Source organism: Netta rufina, assembly GCF_964035555.1.
Source record: "Netta rufina genome assembly, chromosome: 12".
NCBI classification, from domain to species: Eukaryota; Metazoa; Chordata; class Aves; order Anseriformes; family Anatidae; genus Netta; species Netta rufina.
This window is the reverse complement of record NC_140135.1, coordinates 16317692-16337686: the sequence shown is the minus strand read 5'-3', so window position 1 is coordinate 16337686 and position 19995 is coordinate 16317692. Positions and strand designations below refer to the sequence as shown.

The window sequence follows — 19995 nt, the reverse complement described above, 5'->3', positions numbered from 1 at the left end:
CACAATAAGTGTTTTTTTTCTTCTAACATTTAAAATCAGCTTGCTGGAGTTAAACTTCAGGAAAAGAAAAAAAAAAAGCTAGAATCACATGCAATTACTAAACCTAAATGTTTTGCATTAAATATTAGAAAGTTAAATGAGGAAAAGTTTCTATTACAATGTGCAAATGGTGATTACCCTTCTAAGAGGAGTGATGTTCTTGCACGTATTTAGCTTAAAGGACAGAGTGAAGGACTTCAAATTTTAATTATTCAAGTGCATTAAGCATTGGTTAGCTAAATATACAGGATAATAGAAAATTATTCAAGCTTATGCAGTAAATGTGAAATTTTCAGTTAATATGCTTTGCCTAGAACTTGATTGTGTTCTAATGTTTTGTTTTTACTAGATAATCAATGTTAAATCTTTTTTTTTTTTTTATAAGCAAAAATATTCTTATTGAAGCAGCAGAAATTTTCACAATGCAAAGTATTTACATTGCATTTCTTTCCCAAAACTAATTAGGAGATGATTCTCTCCCATGCATATAAAGGTATTGAAATGTAGACTCCTTGAGTACCATGATACAGTAGTAAAGTAAGAAAAGCATGGCATGTCTAACTGTTGAAAAATTTTAACAGACTGCATTACTGCCTACCATATGAGCTGCAGCAACTGGGCGTACATTTGCCACTAACAACTGGAAAAAAAAATCCCAAAATGCATGAATATATGCTTTTAATTTAAATCAGCTCTAGTATGGATGTTCTATAGATAAGCAGAATCTTTTTTTTCTAACAGAAAAAGGGCTTGTATCGAACTTTGTGCGCTCCTTGCAATTGAATCACACCATCTGAATGGAATATTTAAGGTTGTTCAGAGGCATGAATGAGCTTTCTGTACTTTCATAGCCTGAAAATAGCTAGCATCTTAATTGACTTAAAAATGTATGAAGTAGAACTCAATTGTAAAATATTGATTGGGATCTTATAATAAAGCCAAACTTCATTTTCACTGTTAATTGCATCTTCTGTTTGGCTGAACAGACTTAGTTCTAATTCTAAGTCAACTAATTTGACTTAGTTGAATTCAAGCCCTAACCAATTTTTACCACATCTTGACTTGGCAAGCTTTCTTTTCCTCAGGCTGTCCTCAGCTTTGTCTTCCATGAAAATGCTGACTGCATAAAAAATGATGTTACTTAAAATTTTCTCCCTTTCTTTCGTCACAGATAACTGTTCATTTATCTTCTTTTCTGTACTGAAGATACTTCGGCCTTTTCTTATGCTTAGAGCTCATTGCTCATGAAGCACACTGGCCAATTGATGCAACTTTTTTTCCAGTTCCATCTATGGTCATTTTAGTTTGAGCCTTTGAGATCTCTCCATTCATCTGAAGTATCACTCTCATTTGCTCATGTTGTCTTAACCAACTTAAAAATCGGTACTTCATATTCTTTGCCCTGCGTGCCATGTGCAGCTTGTTGGCCATGCTTTTCTGAAACACTGTGCTGTCCTCAGAGTTCTGAGTGAGAATCCTTGATTTTTAATGGATGAAAAAAAGCTTTCCTTTTTCTTGGGGGACAGAGGAAAGATGGAAGCAAATAAGCTGGATCCTTTGATGTGAAGTAATTATCTGGGCTTCCGATTTCTTCTCTCATTTGTAGAGATGCATTGTTGACCATGGAAATGGTAATTGGGAAATGGTGAAGGCTCAGAATTCTTTTTCAGAACTGATCTTAGTGACATCTTATGTCGTATCGAATTACTTGAACATTGGTGAGATAAGGTTGTAAATTAGGAAGAAAGATTGCCTGACTGGTGATGACAGTTGCATCTTGTGCTTCTGGAGGAAGCTTTGTCAGTAAGAGAAGAGAAGAGGTAATTGTGAAAGACTTGAGAGGACTCTGTCTTCTGAAAGAGTTCCTAAAAGAGTAACGGAAAAGATAAAAGTAGAAAACAAAGCAGGCAGATGCTGAACAGATACTGTCAAATTCAGATATTGGAAGAAAATCATACCGTCTCAGGCTATCGATCAGATAAACGTGGATATTCAATTAGAAAGGCTGCTTTCAGATTGTAGAAAATAGCTGACAAGAAAAGACCTATAATGTTTAGGTAGAAGTCCATAGTACTGTTTCTTACAGGATCATGGTCATTTACGCAAACTGGTGGAACAGGGCAGAGGTGTGTTGCCTTTCTGTCAAGTGTTGATCCAGTGTGAAGTCAACTTGCTGTTCATGAATATGCAGACTTCCTGTTCGATGGTGAAAAAGAGAAAATATCAGTCTGTAAATCACTGGTTAATCACCCATGTAAAAGCATCCATACTGAACAGTTAAAGAAAAATGGCAGGAGATTTTCTGAAGTATGAGTTAGATTTATAATGCTAGGCTATGTTTTTGATTATGAAAATCTAATTAAATACAATGATGACATCATCTAAATAGATAAAAAAGTACTGTGGTAAATGATTTTTTGTAAAAACAAGAAAATCAGTATGACATTATTTTTTTTCTGTAGTTTTCTCAGTGTCTTCTTTTTAGTTTCTTTTCACTTTTACAGTGCCTGACCTGTTAATTTTAACAATATGGCATATCTCTTAATCTCTCCAGAGGTAGATGTCAGGCTAGACATTTAGCTATTTGTAAATGTGTGAGATACTGATGATTCAGCAGTGGAACATAACAATTTCAAATTCTTTCTCTTACAGTAGAACTTGTTTTCCTGTTGAGAAAATGTAACTCTTAAGCATTTTGACCAAATAATAAGAGTGTAACTATTACTAATGATTAAATTGAAAAAAATTGTGTGATGCTACATCCTACTAAGTACTTTGCTGTGTTTATTTATGTATTATTATTATTATCTTTTTCACACAATAACCTCTCTTGGCTGACCACTGCATGCAGATAGTCGGAAGTAAAGTTCCGGTGAGTATGAACATGATAGTTTTGTTTTCTTATTATAAATACGTTTTGGTTTCTAGAGAGTAGGTTAGAATAATTTAGACATTCTTCATGGATTTAAAAGTTCCATGGGCATAAATGCATCCTTACTTCATCAGAATAATTATTTCTGACCACAGTCGGACTTAACTTACCGCTATAAAATTATTTATTACTCCAAGGGATTCATTTTAATTTTTAGGGATCTATTTCAAGAGACTTGCAACTCTGAGAATTCATCTGCTCATCATGAGCAACCAATACAGTTTAGGCTTGTTGTGCTTTTGTATTGAAGGCAATCAACTGAAACTTGAAATTAGTCTTTGACTTCTTTCATTCTGTTTAGATGCAGATTTTTGTTACGTTGTTAACATTCATAGTTCACTGTGAAAATGTCAGCTCCTGGATATCAGCGTAAATAGGATTAACACAGGATTCAGAAAGGTCAATTAAGTAGTATAGGCAGCATAGCTATTGCATTAGTAGGTTCTTGGTTGTGTTTTATATTGTCATGGTTGAATTTATTGGTATTTAACTTCTTAAAACAAGTATTTGATACTTCTTTTATCAGGACTAAATCCAGGAAAAAGGATCAAAATGACTTTCTGGGAATAATTACATTTACAATTTAAAGAATGCCTGAAAGTAAAGATGTTCTCTTTAGTTATGGGTGGCCTTTAATTGTAGCCAAGCAGGCTTTTTATTTATTTATTATATTTTTTTTATTGCAAGGTTTACTACTTAGGTCATATTCAATGTTTCTATTTTGTAGTTAAAATAAACAAACAAAAACAACACCATAAAAATCATTACCTCAAAGGTTATTAACATGCATTCAAACTAGTTTCAAATAATTGCTGCTCCCATGTAATTTCCTTGTAATATGGATTGTTCTGAACAGCTGCTTTGTGAAGAGATTTTATAAAGGAAATTGGGATATGCGGAATAGAATATACCAGAATGTCATTTTCTGCATGCCTTTTCTTTTTCTCCGTTAGAATGTGAATTAATAGTTATGCATTAAAAGCATGTTTTTGCACAAGTAACTAGGGAAATAAGAAATGCCCTTCTTAAAGCATGGCTTATGCACACATATAATGGCTTAAAGAATGCATGTTGTGCTTATTCTCAGTGTTTGTTTTTTATCGGATTCATCAGTTGGAAATTGAGTGCATCTGACAGCACTGGTGTTGTACTCTGAGAAGGAGAATGATAAATAAACAAAAAATAAACACACAACAAAATAAATCCACCTGCTGCTCCCCAAGCATGCCTCCAGGCAGACTGAGCCTTCTGGGTGACTGACAACTATCTTGTTCACTTCGTTTACAAAAAGTTTGAAACTTGTATATATTATATGTAGTTACTTTTCTGAAAAGCTACAGATTTTATGGTTAGAAAGGAAGAGAACTTTGGACTGCTCATGCCGTTGATGCTGATACTGTCGGAGTATAGTACAGTTGTAGAGGAGGTTTGCTTGTTCCTGGAAAACCCGGAACTTTAATTTATTTGAGTTTTATTTGGGACATCAAACATTGGTGCCTGCTTGTCATTTGAGCTGCCCATTTAGCAACCTTTCATGTCTTTTAAAGGCAGAGATAACTGCATTGAAATGGCACAACTATGCTTAACTGTAAGACGCTGACATAGATATCTGACATAGAACTAGGTTCTGTTTTTGTTCGGTTGAGCTAGCAAGTCTGGCTAGTGTGTAAGGGATAGGTGCTAAATAGAGTTTCGTTTTCTAGTACAGGAGATGATACAACATTTTTACTCATAGCTTAAACAAGGGCACTGCTTTTCCGAGTAAAATGTGCTGCAAGTATGTAGAATTTAAAAGGTCTCTGAGCACCACCTCCATTGTCTTATCTGCCTTTCTTGTTATGCTCTAATTAAAATATAGTTGTTCATTTGTTTGACGTAGCAACAGAATTGCATTAATAGACGGTATACAAAAACTCTTCAGTTCAGTCATTTAATGTGAGGTGATGGGGATGGAATACAAGCTACTACTTCGACTTCATTAATAAGTGTTCTGGTACCAGCTGTTTCTGTAACAGGTACAGTGAATTGGAAAGAAGTGACCACTTATGCTGTTGTGAGATTTCTAGTCAATGTACTGGCTACCAGCATTCTCCCTGAAGTAAAAAATGCCTGTTTATTGGAAGCAACATAGTTAAAACTTCTTCAGCTGACGAACTCAGCTTTAGCCTCAAACCAGTGAGATTTTAATCCGTCTGGTGCCTCAAAGACGAGCAGCTTGTACAGATTTTTCTGGTCTCGTATTTTAACTGTTGCAGCCCATCTGTTTGGTGTAGGGGTGCTTCATAGTTCTTCAGCACAGAGTAGAGAGAATACTGGCATATTCCTCATGAAGGTAAAAATGCTTTTTCTGTTCTTGTTTTGTTAGATATTGGCTTCTAACCTTGTTTCCAGGCCTCCTCTGGCAATAAAACCTTAGTAGCGTGGGCACTAAAGATGGGCACTTTGGAAGACCCTTTTGACATTTACTAAATTACTGGGGGAAGAATTTATTGTCTAGCACCAGTAGCCAACATAGAATAAGAAACTGAAAATAGAAATATTTAAAATATTTAATTATTGTCTGTTTTTCTAGGGAATAATTAAACATGTAGAGAGAAAGCCATACTTCAGTTGATTTTTTGTTATGTTCTGTGCTGTAAGGTATCTGTCTTGTTACTGTTGTCCCTTAAAACTTGAAATGTGTGATTTCATTAGATTTAACCTTCTTCTTGAGAAAGCAAGCTGGGTTTTCTTTCATACAAGTTTCTGGTGAGACTTCCCGGTTTCCTTAAGCTTATTTTTTTCCTTAAACTTAACTTCTGACTTCCTCAGAGAATGATTTTAAATGTGTGGTCCAAGCTTTCGTTTGAGTGATCATAGATGAATAATTATATACCTTAGTTGTAATACTGAGGTGACTGCTTGTAAAGTTACTTCTAAGATCTTTCATCTTATACTCGATTTAATCTCTGAAAGTTCTAGTGTGGGATCTAGCCATCTACATCCCTTTGTACTTTTGCCTTCAGTCTTACCAGAAGCTCTCACACAAAGCCTATACTTAACTGTGACCTTGTATTTCATTTTTTTCTAGGCTGTGCTTTCAGAATAACTGAAATATATATATTAAAATCTGAACCATGTAAAGGCATAGCAGTACTTAAATATAGCATTCAAATAAAACTTTTAATAGAGAAACAAAAGAAATAGCACTTGGTTGTAGCACTTGAGTTTAGCGTGGCTAGAGGAAAGAAGAGTGGAATGAGACTGACAAATTGCTTGCAGAAAACAACGAAGTAATCCTGTTAAGAAGCTGAGAATTCTCTAGTATGATTTAGAGTACTTGGATAAAAGGCTTTGAGAATGGATTTTTTGAGCCACTTTAAGTGATAATCTGTTTTTGAAGGGTTGGGGGGAAGGAAGCTGAGGTGGTTTCTTACTGTCATGCAGTTAAAGGTGCTTAGTTATGCCAGCAATGGAGAAGTACACCTGTTCCATAAAACATGATAAGAAGGCTTAGGAAATCATACTTCCAATTCCTGTAACTTTTCACCTGTTCATAAATTTTATCTGTTTTTGAAGGAATCTTGAGTTTTACGGAAGCAAGGAAATAGAGGATCTTCAGTAATGTCCTAAGTGCCTATGAAAGAGAGGCAGCAAGAGCACGCTAAGTTTACATATAAAAGAAAACATCACAAAAAAGTCTTAAATGCCTCATCTGTGTAGGTACTTCTTTGGAGTTTACAGCAAGCTACAGTGAAAGGGCTAGACACAGGAAATCACCTTTTGAAAACCAAATATGTCTTGCATTTTGGAGTGCTTTTTTAGGGTTTAACTTAATATGTAAAGACATATGATTGAAGCTTCCATTATCTCTCTCTATATTTTTTTGGCTTGATGACAAAAACTGCATGTAGTGCAATGCAGATAGTGATAGTAACACACATAATCTTTTCCAGGTTTCCTTCCAAAACAGTGAACAGCATGAAGCTGTTCCTGTCTTCCACTTCTTTACATTACGGACTTTGAGAATAATGATTTTGCAGTACTATTATGATTTTTTAATACGTAGTACTAATATGCTTCCTTGATTTAAAGCCAAGTGTATGTTTTGCATAACGGCATTTCTTTGTTTAGAAAGTTGATATTGACAGACTATCGTTCCTTTATATGCTATTTCTCATCTTCTTCGCTCTCCTAGTCCTTTTATGTGTAACTGGCATGCATTGTCTAGCTAAAGGCACTATTCACGTCCACATCTCCAAAGCTGACACAGGCTTGAGAGCACTCTTGTCTTAATACATTCACAGTCCCTGTCAGATTATTGTTCTGTTGATGTTGTGTATATTTGAATATATACTGCGAACATTTTAATAGTTGTTATATGAATTAACATTGGGATATATGTAGGTCATAATCATTAACTTTAATGTAGAAAAGGCATTATTTTGTCAACAGCCATATTTAGTGTCATTGTTGGAAAATGAATGTTAAGAATTTAAATAAAGCAAAGCAAACTTAGTCAAATGTGTAGCTTTCTGAAGGAGGCAAAAGTGGAAGGTTACAGCATTTGAACTTCCTGATTCAAGTAAAACCAAATACATGTAAATCCTCTTTTGGGTCAGACATTTTTAATATTGCCTTTACACTCATGACACAACTTTATCAGGTTCTCTTCAACTGTAGAGAGGTAAGGAGCTTTAACAACTGCCTATTAGTGATAACCACACTTTGAAGATAAGCCTACTTTTCTACAGCTGATCAGAGCTCTGCAAAGGGTTATTTGCACCTTTTGGTAAAATGTTTTGAGCACTGTTCATGGTTTGGAATGATACAGCTCTAAAAACTGAGTAACAGATATACTGAAAGGTATACTGAAACACCTTTGTACATGGTTATTCTTCAAAATGGGCACTATAGCAGGGAGATGAGCTCTTTGTGAAATCTTCTACATCATTCTTCTGTTTCATAACAAATAAGTTCCTCTAGGGATCTGTTAGTGACCAAGCAGGGAGTTCTGCTACAAGAAATCATTGAGCCATGTATTTGCATGGTTGTGAAAACACCAATTTAATAGTCAGTGGGTTTTTTACCAGCTCCTTTTCAATGTCATCTTCAGTGGCTTAACCTCCTATTCTTTCTGCAGAAGAGAGAATTTGAGTGTCAGGATATGGTAATGCAGCTGTAAAAATAAATATTGAAGACAGGTAAAGAGAGAATGATAAGAGAAGCGTAACAACAACTGTAGGGGTTTGGAGTGCATATGTTTATGGTGGTTTCTAATGCAGTATTGTGAAGCAAATGCTAAATGAGATTGTCTTAAGCAGTCAAATATGCTAATACAATTGAAATATAGGAGTAGGTTTTTATATCCAACATGTGGTACATGGACTTTTTTCAAGGAAGTGAAAAAGATGCCAGAAATATGTTTACCCTTGTGATACAAAATCCAACCTGTTAAACATTTTTCGAAAATCGGTCAGGTGTCTTTAATAGTTCTACAGGGAAAACAGCGATATTAAAATTCATGTGGAAATACTGACATGCTTATGTGTTACCATCTACTTACATGCTACAATGATCTATATACCGTTAAGCAGCATTCTCTCTTCTGTGATAGGGTGGACTGAAAAACAGCAAGCATGAATGCACACTGTCCTCACAAGAATATATTCATGAATTGCGATCCGGAATTGCAGAGGAAAAGCTTCTCAATTGTCTAGAGTCTTTGAGAGTGTCTCTAACCAGCAATCCAGTCAGGTAAGTAACTTCTGCTTTGGTTTTCATCATGCTGTTTTTCTTTATCGGTGCAAAGTAGTGTTGGGTTTTTATTTTTGTTTTTGCCAGAGCCTTTACATTAACGCTTTAAAAAGGGTTGGTTTTGAAAGTTCTGAGATCCCTTCTTTTAAAGGTGGGAATTCATTTTACATCAGTAGTCAATAACACATTGATATCAAATAGGATGATTGAATATCAAAATATTGTCTGCACCTTGCAATTTGAGGACGAAATTTGTATTGATTGTAATGATTTATTCTGTTCCTACTCTGGATGTGAATGGTACAACAGTTGTATTCAGACTAGCTCCAACAGGTTGCCTAAGGCTGTTTTAGTTTATACATGAAACTTTGTTCTTAGTATGAACTATGTAAACCAAATCTGTTTTTTTTTTTTCTGAAACAAATATTTTGTGAGGGAAGTTATTAAAACAGTGCACATCCATAATGAGATGTTTCCAAAACCGTTTTCCACATTTCTATTGTGGCAGAATCATAGCTTAACTGCTAGTTAAGTGATAAAAGATGATGATTATTATTGTTACTGTTGCTTTTTGTTTTTAAACAAACTTCTTACTCAGTTTTACGGAACTTTTTTTAAAGATCTTGCAGTGGCATGGGTTACTGCCTTCCAGAGGATTGGAAGTTTCTGAATGTTTTATTCAAAGTGAGTTTTTGCATGAGGATACACAGAGGTGTAGGCAGATATAACTTTGAGGATTAAGAGAATTTGTGTGAATGTGGGATTCTTTCCCATTAGTCACTTCCTGTGAAACACCCAGCCGCATGCTTATTGGCACCAAAACGTAGTTCTCAGCACAATGTAAAAGGATAAATGAGTTGCCTACAATTGTCTGCAATAGTTTCTTGAGTTTTCTGATGGTTCTTAATAAAGTCTAATTTCTAGAAGTAAGCATTGGTCTTGTTGATCAGATCTTCTTGGAAAGTGAGACTTACAGTAGTGTGCCTGAAGAGAGCAGTACTGGAGACATAGCTTTGTAAGCTTAAGGTTTGATTAAGAAATAATTAGAAGCATTTTCCCTCCCTTTTCCAGCTGGGTTAACAATTTTGGACACGAAGGTCTTGGACTTATGTTGGATGTGTTGGAAAGGCTTCTGGACAAGAAACAGTAAGGACTCAAATCACTTGAAGAGGGGGGAGATGGGGTAGCACATGAAGATTGTACTTACGTTGTTTTCTTTTTTCCTTTCAAGGCAAGAAAATATTGATAAGAAGAATCAACATAAACTTATCCAGTGCCTCAAAGCATTTATGAACAATAAAGTAAGAAATATTTAAAATGCAGATGACTTCTGGTATGGTAGTTTTTTGATTTCAAGATGAATGTCGCATGTTGAATCTTAGAAAAGCAAGGAAATTTCATATATCTTTTGTTAGCAGACTCTTAAAATGTAGGTCTTAAGGTAATATAACTTTTTGCCAACTTACTTGTACTTGATGAAAATTAAAAAAAATAAATTCAATAAATGCCAATATAAGTTTTTTTTGACCTACCCTATTTCAGCTCTTTTACAAGTATACAATAAAAATGAGCTTAGTTTTTGACTTCTATGATTTAGTGTGTGTGTGCATGTGTGCTTTGACTTGCCCAGGGGCTGTTACGGGGTAGGGTGGGACAGGTGGAAATATAACAACTTCATGCTGTTGAGGTAGTTCAGATAAAAAATACGAACTGATACCTAATTTTACAAGGTTGGCTATCTTTTTTAGGAACTGAATTTTGTTTTCCTGGAAAAAAAAAAAAATCAAATATAAAACTGGGAGTCTGACTTCCATCTCCAAGCAGTAATAGTTTTAGTAGAATGTTACCAAGTTTCATATGGAACGTGTGCATGTGTCTGAAGGTGCCTAAGGTTCTGAAATCCAATGATTATGAGAATTTGAGGCCAATATTTTATTTTCACTGTAAGTTTTCTGTTTTGTTAAGTACGGATTGCAAAGGATTCTAGGAGATGAAAGAAGTCTCTTACTGTTATCAAGAGCAATTGATCCAAGGCAACCACACATGATGACAGAAACAGTAAAAATACTTTCTGCTCTTTGCATCGTTGGAGAGGATAATATGTAAGTAAGACATTAAAAGAAAAATTCTTTTTTCTGAATGCTCTTGCGTTCTCAGCTAGGACACAGGTGAGAACTTGTATATGTAATTGTAATCTGTTATGCCATTACTTTATTAATGCTACTTGTATTTTAAATGAGAAGAGACTTTCACCTGTTCTGATGCATTAAATTGGAGAAAAGCAAATAAATTTACAAAACATGACCCGAAAAAATGTCTGAAAAAGATATAATGGTGCACTGTAGAGAAGAGATGACTTAAGCCATCAACATTCATAAATATCTGCTAAAAAAAAAAACACAAAACAAAACAAAGCATAGATTATTTCATATATCCCTGAGAAGAATGTTACGGAATAGCAAACGTCTAATTGCCACAAGGAAAGCTGTCAGATTTAGAGTGTTTAAAATTGTTACCGTGGGGCACAACTGGTCCCATTACTGGGAGGAATTCAATTAGGACATCAGCATCTGAGGAGGGGAGATGACCTGATGATTTTTTGAAATTGACTAGTTTGGCATCACATGTTAAGGTATGTCCACTGTCTTTGTAAAATAAAGATAATCATTTGGCATATGTTTACTGAACATAAAAAATGGTGAATTTTGTCTTCAGACTGTTTTTGCCTATTCACTACATAAGGGTTCTGAAAAGACAGGTTATTTGGGAATTCTAGCATTAAACATTTCTGGTAGTACTTTGCGCAGTTTGCAAAGGCAGTAATTTTTTTCGCCATGTCTTCTTTCTTAGCTGAATGTCACAACTGTTTAGAGATCTATTCACCTTTTATAGTTCAACATTAATCTTGTAGATATTTTAACACATAGTTCTTGATTTTTTTTCAACTTTACATAGGTATGTCATTAAACATGTATATATTTTAATGCTTGATTCTCGGCTTGTTTTCAACTGTATGTAGATGAATGTAGATAAATGCAGATAAATGCTTTCAGATTATCTACAACTGCACTAAAATCTTGCGTTGCATAAATAAAGACTACAAATCTTTAAAATGACAGTGCTGGGAGTTGTATACGTTTTGACAGTTCATCTTTCTCTTAGGCTGGACAAGCTTTTAGGAGCTATAACAACTGCTGCTGAGAGGAACAATAGAGAACGCTTTTCTCAGATTGTTGAAGGACTGGAGAATCATGAATTCTTACAACTGCAGGTGGGTTTACGTTTTTTATATGCTTACCAATAGTTAAGAAATCTGAAATACTAAAAGATTGTGTACCATTTAACAATCTTTAATTTACCAGTGAAAACTACTTACTACTATTACTCCAGTTTACTAAAATAGGAAAAATAGAAAAGACCTGCTGATATTAGAATTTTGCATGGAAGGGATCCCTTTATCCATTATGAGATCATATATGTCACCTACAGGAGTCTTAATTTAGTATCTGAAACTCATGTTTTGGAGCTGATTAGGTGTTCAGCAAGTTTCTATAGATGACATCTGCTTTCAAGCAGTGCTGTATGAACTTGGGTAAAACTTATTTCTTAGAAGAAATTTGGTCATAGTATCCACAAAATGGAGTTTGTATTCTGTTTTGAAATTTGTCAATTTTGAAAATATCTACCCAGCAAATCTTTTTGGTAAAGTGCAATATTAAAGGTTAGGTCACTCAAAAGTATGGAATTTAAAGCTCTTTGGCAGAAATAGCATAAAATTTTGTCTAGTTTGTGATAGGGAGAAACCCATATGCTACTCAATTGTACTGGAGTCTCAGTTAAAGCAATTTCTATTGTTTAAAGGTACAGTCTTGGAGAAGTAAGTCATGAAATATACTTACTATTTTTTTTCCCTCAGGGTTTTTAATCATGTTGTCATAAATAAGCAAATTACTTCATAATACTAATAATTTAGAATAACTATGAAATGTAGGTGGAAATGCTTGACAAATGCTAGCTACCATGAACGTGGGTGGGTGTTCCTGAAAGCCAAAGATGAAATGGAGATTGACGTTTATCTTTCTACTACTAATAAACATGTTAACGTTTTGAAAGCACTTTTAACTGAAATGGTTGGTTGCCTTTGTTTTGATACTATGTAATGAGATTGCATCTTAAGCATGCTTGTTAAATTAATAGTAATGTTATCACAAAAGAAATTCATTTTGATAACTCCAACCTTGACCTTGTTGATTTAAAAGCAAAACAAAAAACACCACGCAAAACAAAACACCCTCCGAATGAAAAAACACCCCCGAACTACATTTATACTTCAATAAATATACAATCGTAAGACTCATTAACTTGTTTCTGGCAAAACTGTTCTTCACTTGTAATGTATGGCACAAGTCATTAGGCCAACATCTCTTCTGGCAAAAGCAATTACAGCAGATGGCACGTTTTCTCTCTATTAATTTCTGATTGGACTTGTACTTTTGGCTTGTTAAGTTATGTCTTGGTGGTAGCATACGAATTATTGAAGCAAATGTGATGATACTACATTATCAGATGATACAGCTATATAAAGGGAGTGTCTTTGAAAGTGTTTTAATAGAAATTAAGGCTCCATAGGATGTTCCATTAAAACTAAATAGTGAATGTAATTAAAATTAGAAGGGTGTATTTATCTGATTTTTTCTCTGAAGCCATTGTTTGTTTATTTATGTCTACCCTAATGCTACTTCTATTTGCAGTTAACAGTTCTTTCTAAACATGGTATTTCCCTGGAGTCCTGTTTTTGTCTTATAATGTGTCAGCACTTTGGCATTATGATACTGTGTACCTGTTTTAAAATTAATTCAAGTGCACAGCTGTTCAATTAAAACATTAGGCCCATAGTCTGAAACTTCAGGCATTTTGCAAAAATGAGGTGCAGGAGTAGAAAAGACACCTGCTGATGCAAAATATTTAGTGTGTGTTTTTTTCACATAATTTCTGAGTACTGTAAAAAAACAACAGGTTGTTTTCAAATTAGTATGTACCAAGGAAGAAGAGGACTTGCAGTGTGGAACTGTAGTGTTGTAATAACTTTCTGAAATGAAGTTTAATCCTTTACACCTGATACCATGTTGAAGTAGCAGAAGTACTCATAATATGAAAGCACGACAGTATTTGATGTTTGACTAGCATAAGTCAGTCAAACTGTTGTCTGCGTACAATGTAATGAATAATATCAATCTCTTGATACTTGTTTTTTACAGAGTAAACTGAAATAGTTGAAGACAATAAGTATTTATTTTCATTTGCATGCGTACTAAACGTTTTTTTTCCTGTATTTCCAATAACAGGTAGCCTGCATGCAGCTCATCAATGCCCTTGTTACATCTCCAGAAGAACTTGATTTCAGGATACACTTGAGAAATGAGTTTTTACGCTGTGGCCTGAAGAAAATATTGCCTGTACGTAGTTTGTATATTGATTGGAATTGATGATAGCCTGTTACCTGAGATTGTTGAAGAATAACAGATCACTTCATTGACATGTTGTTGTTTATATATTCTAAAGGCATGCAGGAGATGTGAGAAATTATGACATACCTGTTTATATTTGTGTGAATTCATGCAACTGTATTTTTTGCTTTGAAAAGGTTACTGATACTTATATGTCTATTTTTTTAGGGTACATAGGTTTTATATCATGTTTGTACTTGAATGTGATCATGCAGTCTTCATTTGTTATAGAGCTTCTGAAAGCCTAAAGAGCTCTTTGTGTATGTGTGTGTTTTAACAGCTACTGAAAATTAGTCTTTACATGATTAATAAATGCTTCTAGAACTTAAGAACTGGGGGGTAAGTGGGGTGTCAAATGAACTGAATTATAATAAATCATGATAGAAAACATGGTAGAATGGGTTATTTTTCAAGAAACTGGTGTGCAGAGCAATTCTGAAATAAGAAAAATTCGGGAGGATCCATAGTTCTGTCTCATGCTCTGAGTATTCATAGTATGCTTCTCTGGTTTTCAAACATTAGAATCAGAATACATAAACAACAACAAAAGTAGAAACACATACTTAGCATTTAGTTTGTATGTATCAAGTTATGACAACTCCAGGCAAATTTTCATTTAGAGCATGAAGTACGTTCACACTAATGGTTTTTGCATTGTTTTTTTTTTGTTTTGTTTTGTTTGTTTTTTATGATTTGCCCAGTAGGAAGTTAAACCTGTCTCTCAAGTATTTGTGTTATTTCAAGAAAACCATTTTTTTCCTAACTCAAAATACTAATTTTTTTCTTCTCTGTTTTACTTGTAAATGTTTCTCAGTGTACCACAGATATTTGTCATGCTGTATTGTAGAATAACTTTTAAAAGTTTTTTAGTATGTCTTTTACACTTGTTTAGGTTTTTTACATTCACTTTTATTAATGCTTGGAAATTTACCTCATGTGCTTTGACATGAGGTCTGAACTGTCAACTGTGTTCCATGAAGAAAATAAAACTCAGTCAGAAAGTTTCATATTTCTATAGCCTACATCTGATCCTGGCTTATTGTTCTGCCTTACTGGCTGATATTATGCCTTAATTTTTCCTCAACCGTACAATAAAATTTAAAAAATCTCTGAGTTACAACTTTTTCCTCTTTAAAAGATGTATTTTCTGCTCCTAAGTTTTACGTCTTAGATTTTGCCGTGATGTAATCTTTGTAGGGGTAGGAGTGGTGGTGGTGGAATTCTTGCTTTAGGAAACAAAAGGCAGAATTAAAATGCACTGTCTTGAACAACAGGCCTTGAAAGATAAGGAGAATGAAGAGCTTGATATTCAGTTGAAAGTGTTTGATGAGAACAAAGATGAAGACTTGATTGAACTGTCACATCGTCTCAATGATATCAGAGCTGAAATGGAATATCCTTTGTAGAAATGGTGTTATTACATTGTTTAATAACTATTAAATGAAAGGTAGAAAGCTTTACATGCAATTGATTTGTCGCAGTTGCATATTTTGCAGGGACTTGCTCAAGCACATCTCATTCCACTTGTTTTTGTTAAAAACTTACTTAGAAAATTAGTATTAATATTTGTGATTTCAATGTGAATAATTAGGAATTCAATTTGTTGTGAATAGCATTTACTAAACTAAACTAAATTTTACTAAACTAAACTCTGGCTTGTGATACATGAAAATATAAAATAACAACTTAGTTTTGATAACTAAGTTGTAAGAAAAAATATTATTTTTTTATTCTTATTTATTTATTTTTAATTCTTGCATTTCCTTAACAATGTTTGCACTGATATGAATGAAGTATTTCATCTATTGTACAATATGTTAAAAGATACTACTTCTGAAGGCTACTTGTTGTCGATTCTCCAACACTTCCTTCTCATCAGGAATGATTACTATGTCAGGTAAGAGTCAGCTGTCAGGGTTGATATTTGGAGGTGTTAAGGGGAAGAATAAAATAAATTGAGTGGCTCATGATCATTTACGAGTAGTTTGCTCTGTAGCTGATATGTTACATGATGCTTGTTTTTCTGCTCAGTGTTAATTTTATAAAGATCATATTAAATATAATACTTGTTTAAAAGACTTGAGCCTTACTTCCTCTAGCACCCTCATCCCCTAATATTTTAATTTATTGAGCACGTCAGTTGAGTTTGATAGTTTCTGGGGCTTCAATGAACTTACGTTAGTTGTATAACTAGTAATTCAAAAGTCTTTCACGATGCTCTGCATCTTCTTTCTTCTTTAAGCTTCTCTTTACTGTATGTGCACCTCGTTGTATCTTAGCAGTGTAGAAGTACTACGTATAGCTTTTTGTTTCAGGAAATGTTTTCCTGTAAGTTAATGATAAAAACAATTGATGTGCAAAACGAAATTAAGAAGTAAAATATAACCTGAGAAATCTTCAGTTCTTAATTTTTTGGGGAAGTTTGAAATATTGCAAGTTCAGGCTTGAGCATTTCCTACTTTGAAAACTCAGTGCTATGTGGAATTGAGGTGTGTAATACCCTGCACTGGTTACAACTAACAATTCTGAGCACAAAATTCTCTAATGTTACAGGACCCTGATACAGTTGTTTAGAGAGGAATATCAATCGATTAACTTAACAGTAAAATAACTCTGCAAGTGTATTGATAACGTGCTAAAGAATTTCTGCAGCATATGTTGAAAATACTGAAGTAGTTAATGTTGTAATAGTGCTTTATTAGCCAGCACGCAAGTAAGACTTGGCTTGATCCTTTTACTGGCAAATGTAAAATTCTTATATTAGGAGTTATAGTTGCCCCATTTTCCACTCCTTGTTGCATAAATTATTGTTCATGTTGTCTTGTAAAATGTGTTCTTTGTTAGACCTCAGTATTACAAGATAATCGAAGAATGCGTATCACAGATAGTATTGCACTCTAGTGGAATGGACCCAGATTTTAAATGCAGAGGAAGAATGGATGTGGATTTTACTCACCTTGTTGGTTTGTATACTACAAGCAATCTTACATTGTGTTTTATTAAAGTGTATGTTTTCCTTTCTGTGCTGGTGTCTAAAAACCTTGCGTGAATTTTCTCAGTTTTATAGAAACCTGCGTGTAAGTTACAGGTGTACTTGTAGGAAAGGCCAGATTAAGCTCTGCAGCCCGTAATAAATGACACAGATGAAGTTTTATTCTCCAATGTTATATTGACATATATCTGAATCTGATAGTCTTGCTAACTAAAAATTGCTTTTATCATAAATTTTATGAATTTCAGGTCTGTAACAAGTACCAAAATTTATATTAACATTAACTGTTAATGAATTTTTAATTGTTATAGGGTTAATTCTAAGAATATTTTCCAGACATTTGAGATGGTTTAGTAAGCTAAACTAGTCAGTTGAACATCCACAGTCCTGCAGTTCTTTATGTCATCTGTGAAAGAAGCAGCTGAATAAATACAGTATCAATTAACTGGCAGTTAACAGCATTTAAAAGTTTTGCTTTAAGCTTTTCTTAAGATGGGTGGAATAGACCGTGTAGACTTACTCCTCTGGAGTAAATGTTTCATAGAAGGAAGTAGTTACTCTTTGAGAACATCTTCATTTAGGAAAAGCTTTTTTGGTAAAAGAAGGTGAGAAAGGATGCTGTACAGGTTGCGTTGGAAGGGTGGGGAAGAACTGCTTTCTGAAAAAATAACTTCCACGTCTAAAAAGGTGTATCTGTATTTTATTTAGTTATGACTAGGAACCTGGTCACTTAATCTTACCTCAAAATCTTTTCCATTGATCTAGTAGTTAAGGGAATAACTGGTTTGTCTATCCATGCCAGTTCCTACTTATAATACTGTTAATTTTGTTTGCTTCACTTATAAAAAGTATATTTTTTACCATCCATTATAAACCAATAGAAATATTTTGTACCACTGAGTGAAGAAACCTGCTTTATAGCCTGTCCAAATTGTCTTCACCTCTGAATTTTACTAAAATGAGAAGTAGCTCAGTTTTGGGTTTCTTACCTCAGAAGGAGGCTTTCTGAATTGAAAACTCAGAAGTAACTATTACTTCATGCTAGTGTAGGAGTCCTTTTTCACCTAATACTTAGGAGTAGATTAATCTAGAAGGGCAAAAATCATTATGTACGAACTGTAATCTGTTAGAGACAAAACAGCTGTAGTTATTTATCTTAAAAAAATAGTAGTTGTCTTCTCAAAGCTTTTTTTTTTTTCATAGTCACAGATTTTGTTCATCAAAATAATTCAACAAATGTTTGGTCAGATCAGCCTAGTAATTCATTTTATCTTTTGTCTCTTGCTTTCATGTCATGGTGCAATTGTGGTTGGAAGGGACCCTAGAGCTGTGATGTTTTACCTGACTTTTGTGTGTTCAACTTTCAGATGCATGTGTGGACAAAGCTAAAGTAGAAGAGAGTGAAAAAAAGGCAGCAGAATTTTCCAGAAAAGTAAGTCCTTGTCACTACTCTTTTTTAAGTTATGGAATAGAAGTCTGACGAGAATGCTGTAGGCTTGTTTCACAGTAGAAACTTAGTGGAAATTTGGAAACAATGAATCTCACAGGCAGGAGTCCTGTTCTTCCACAGTTAATAGCTCTGGGGGTGTTGCTGTGCAAGGCTCAGATTCCAGCTTCCTCCAAAATCAAAAGCAGGTGATTACTATTAGCTGTGAATATTTTTCAGTTGCATCAATCTGCTGTAGATAACTGATGGGAAAAGATTTCTACTTGCTACTATTTTGTCCTGAAACATGTTGCACTTTAGGTGTTTAACTATGACTAAATAATGCTTTTTAAAAGGCGGGGGAGCGGAGGGGTGTGGAGAAGAAGAAAGGAGTTGTCTTAACTCTTCATCTAGTGCTGGCTTCAAACCTGAGTAAACTTACCTAAGGCAGAGTCGTTCAGTGTTTCAAAAAGCGTCAACTCTAACTATGGAGATGCTAACACAAAAATACTGCTTTAGCTCCTTATAATGCCCAAGATGAAGTATTATGTTATGGGGAAGAACAGCTTCTTTCCGTATTACTCACATTTGAGCCTTATAGGGTATTTTAGAACTTGTTTTGCAAACTACTACTTTCTTCTGGTCCAGTTCTCTTCTATTAGGAACTTGATAACTTAGCCTTTCAGTTATGGGAAGTCTTGAAATATTATCAGAAACATAAGAGGTTAGACGTTTAAAATAATTTTGTAGAATTCTAGCTGTGTTCTTCTTGTAATAAAAATTTTTGTATTTCTGAATTAATTGATGCTTATCCTTCTGCTTTATCACTGTTCATATTTGTGCTGACAGTAGCTTGATTAATGTTTTCTCAAATTACTTTTAAAATTATCTAGGAGATAGGAATTTAATAGATAATTTGTTAATCTCAGCTGATCGCACAGTCTGTTCAATGATATGAAATGCTTAGTGCACTATATTGGCTGCAATAGTACTTAAAACCTGTACATAGTGTTGTATACTAAAACATTCAAAATTTTAATGTTTACTATTTAGCCTAAAAAGCCTTTTGCAGACCAGAGTATAGTATATTTTTTTTGAATGTAATAAGAATTTCAAAAGAAATCAGTGAAACAGTCAATTTTTCTTCCTTCAGTGTTAAATGGGGTTTCATTTTTAGTACAGTTATGGTGCCTGAATTTTATAGAAGGCAAATTGTTGTAATGCTACTGTACAGAATCCTGCATCAGAATGTACTTTGTTGCTGCAAGTCAACATGTGTTCTTAGAGATTGGTTGTTTTGTCCTGAGGAAGAGTGAGTTAACAGAAGCTTTTGAATATGCTAAAAATTTATTAAGCCTAGCAA

General features: G+C 34.1%; 1 protein-coding gene across 1 annotated transcript in view; it reads left to right on the top strand.

Moving 5' to 3' along the window:
- Positions 1–19995, top strand: part of DIAPH2 (diaphanous related formin 2) — a 184169-nt gene that overhangs the window by 20986 nt on the left and 143188 nt on the right. Inside the window, exons 5-15 of the mRNA XM_084294179.1 lie at positions 2891–2911; positions 8568–8707; positions 9779–9853; positions 9939–10008; positions 10673–10809; positions 11870–11978; positions 14053–14163; positions 15489–15607; positions 15995–16111; positions 17059–17177; positions 18574–18638. Of these exons, the coding sequence (XP_084150305.1) occupies positions 2891–2911; positions 8568–8707; positions 9779–9853; positions 9939–10008; positions 10673–10809; positions 11870–11978; positions 14053–14163; positions 15489–15607; positions 15995–16111; positions 17059–17177; positions 18574–18638 (1083 nt within the window). The remainder of the gene's footprint in view (positions 1–2890; positions 2912–8567; positions 8708–9778; positions 9854–9938; positions 10009–10672; positions 10810–11869; positions 11979–14052; positions 14164–15488; positions 15608–15994; positions 16112–17058; positions 17178–18573; positions 18639–19995) is intronic.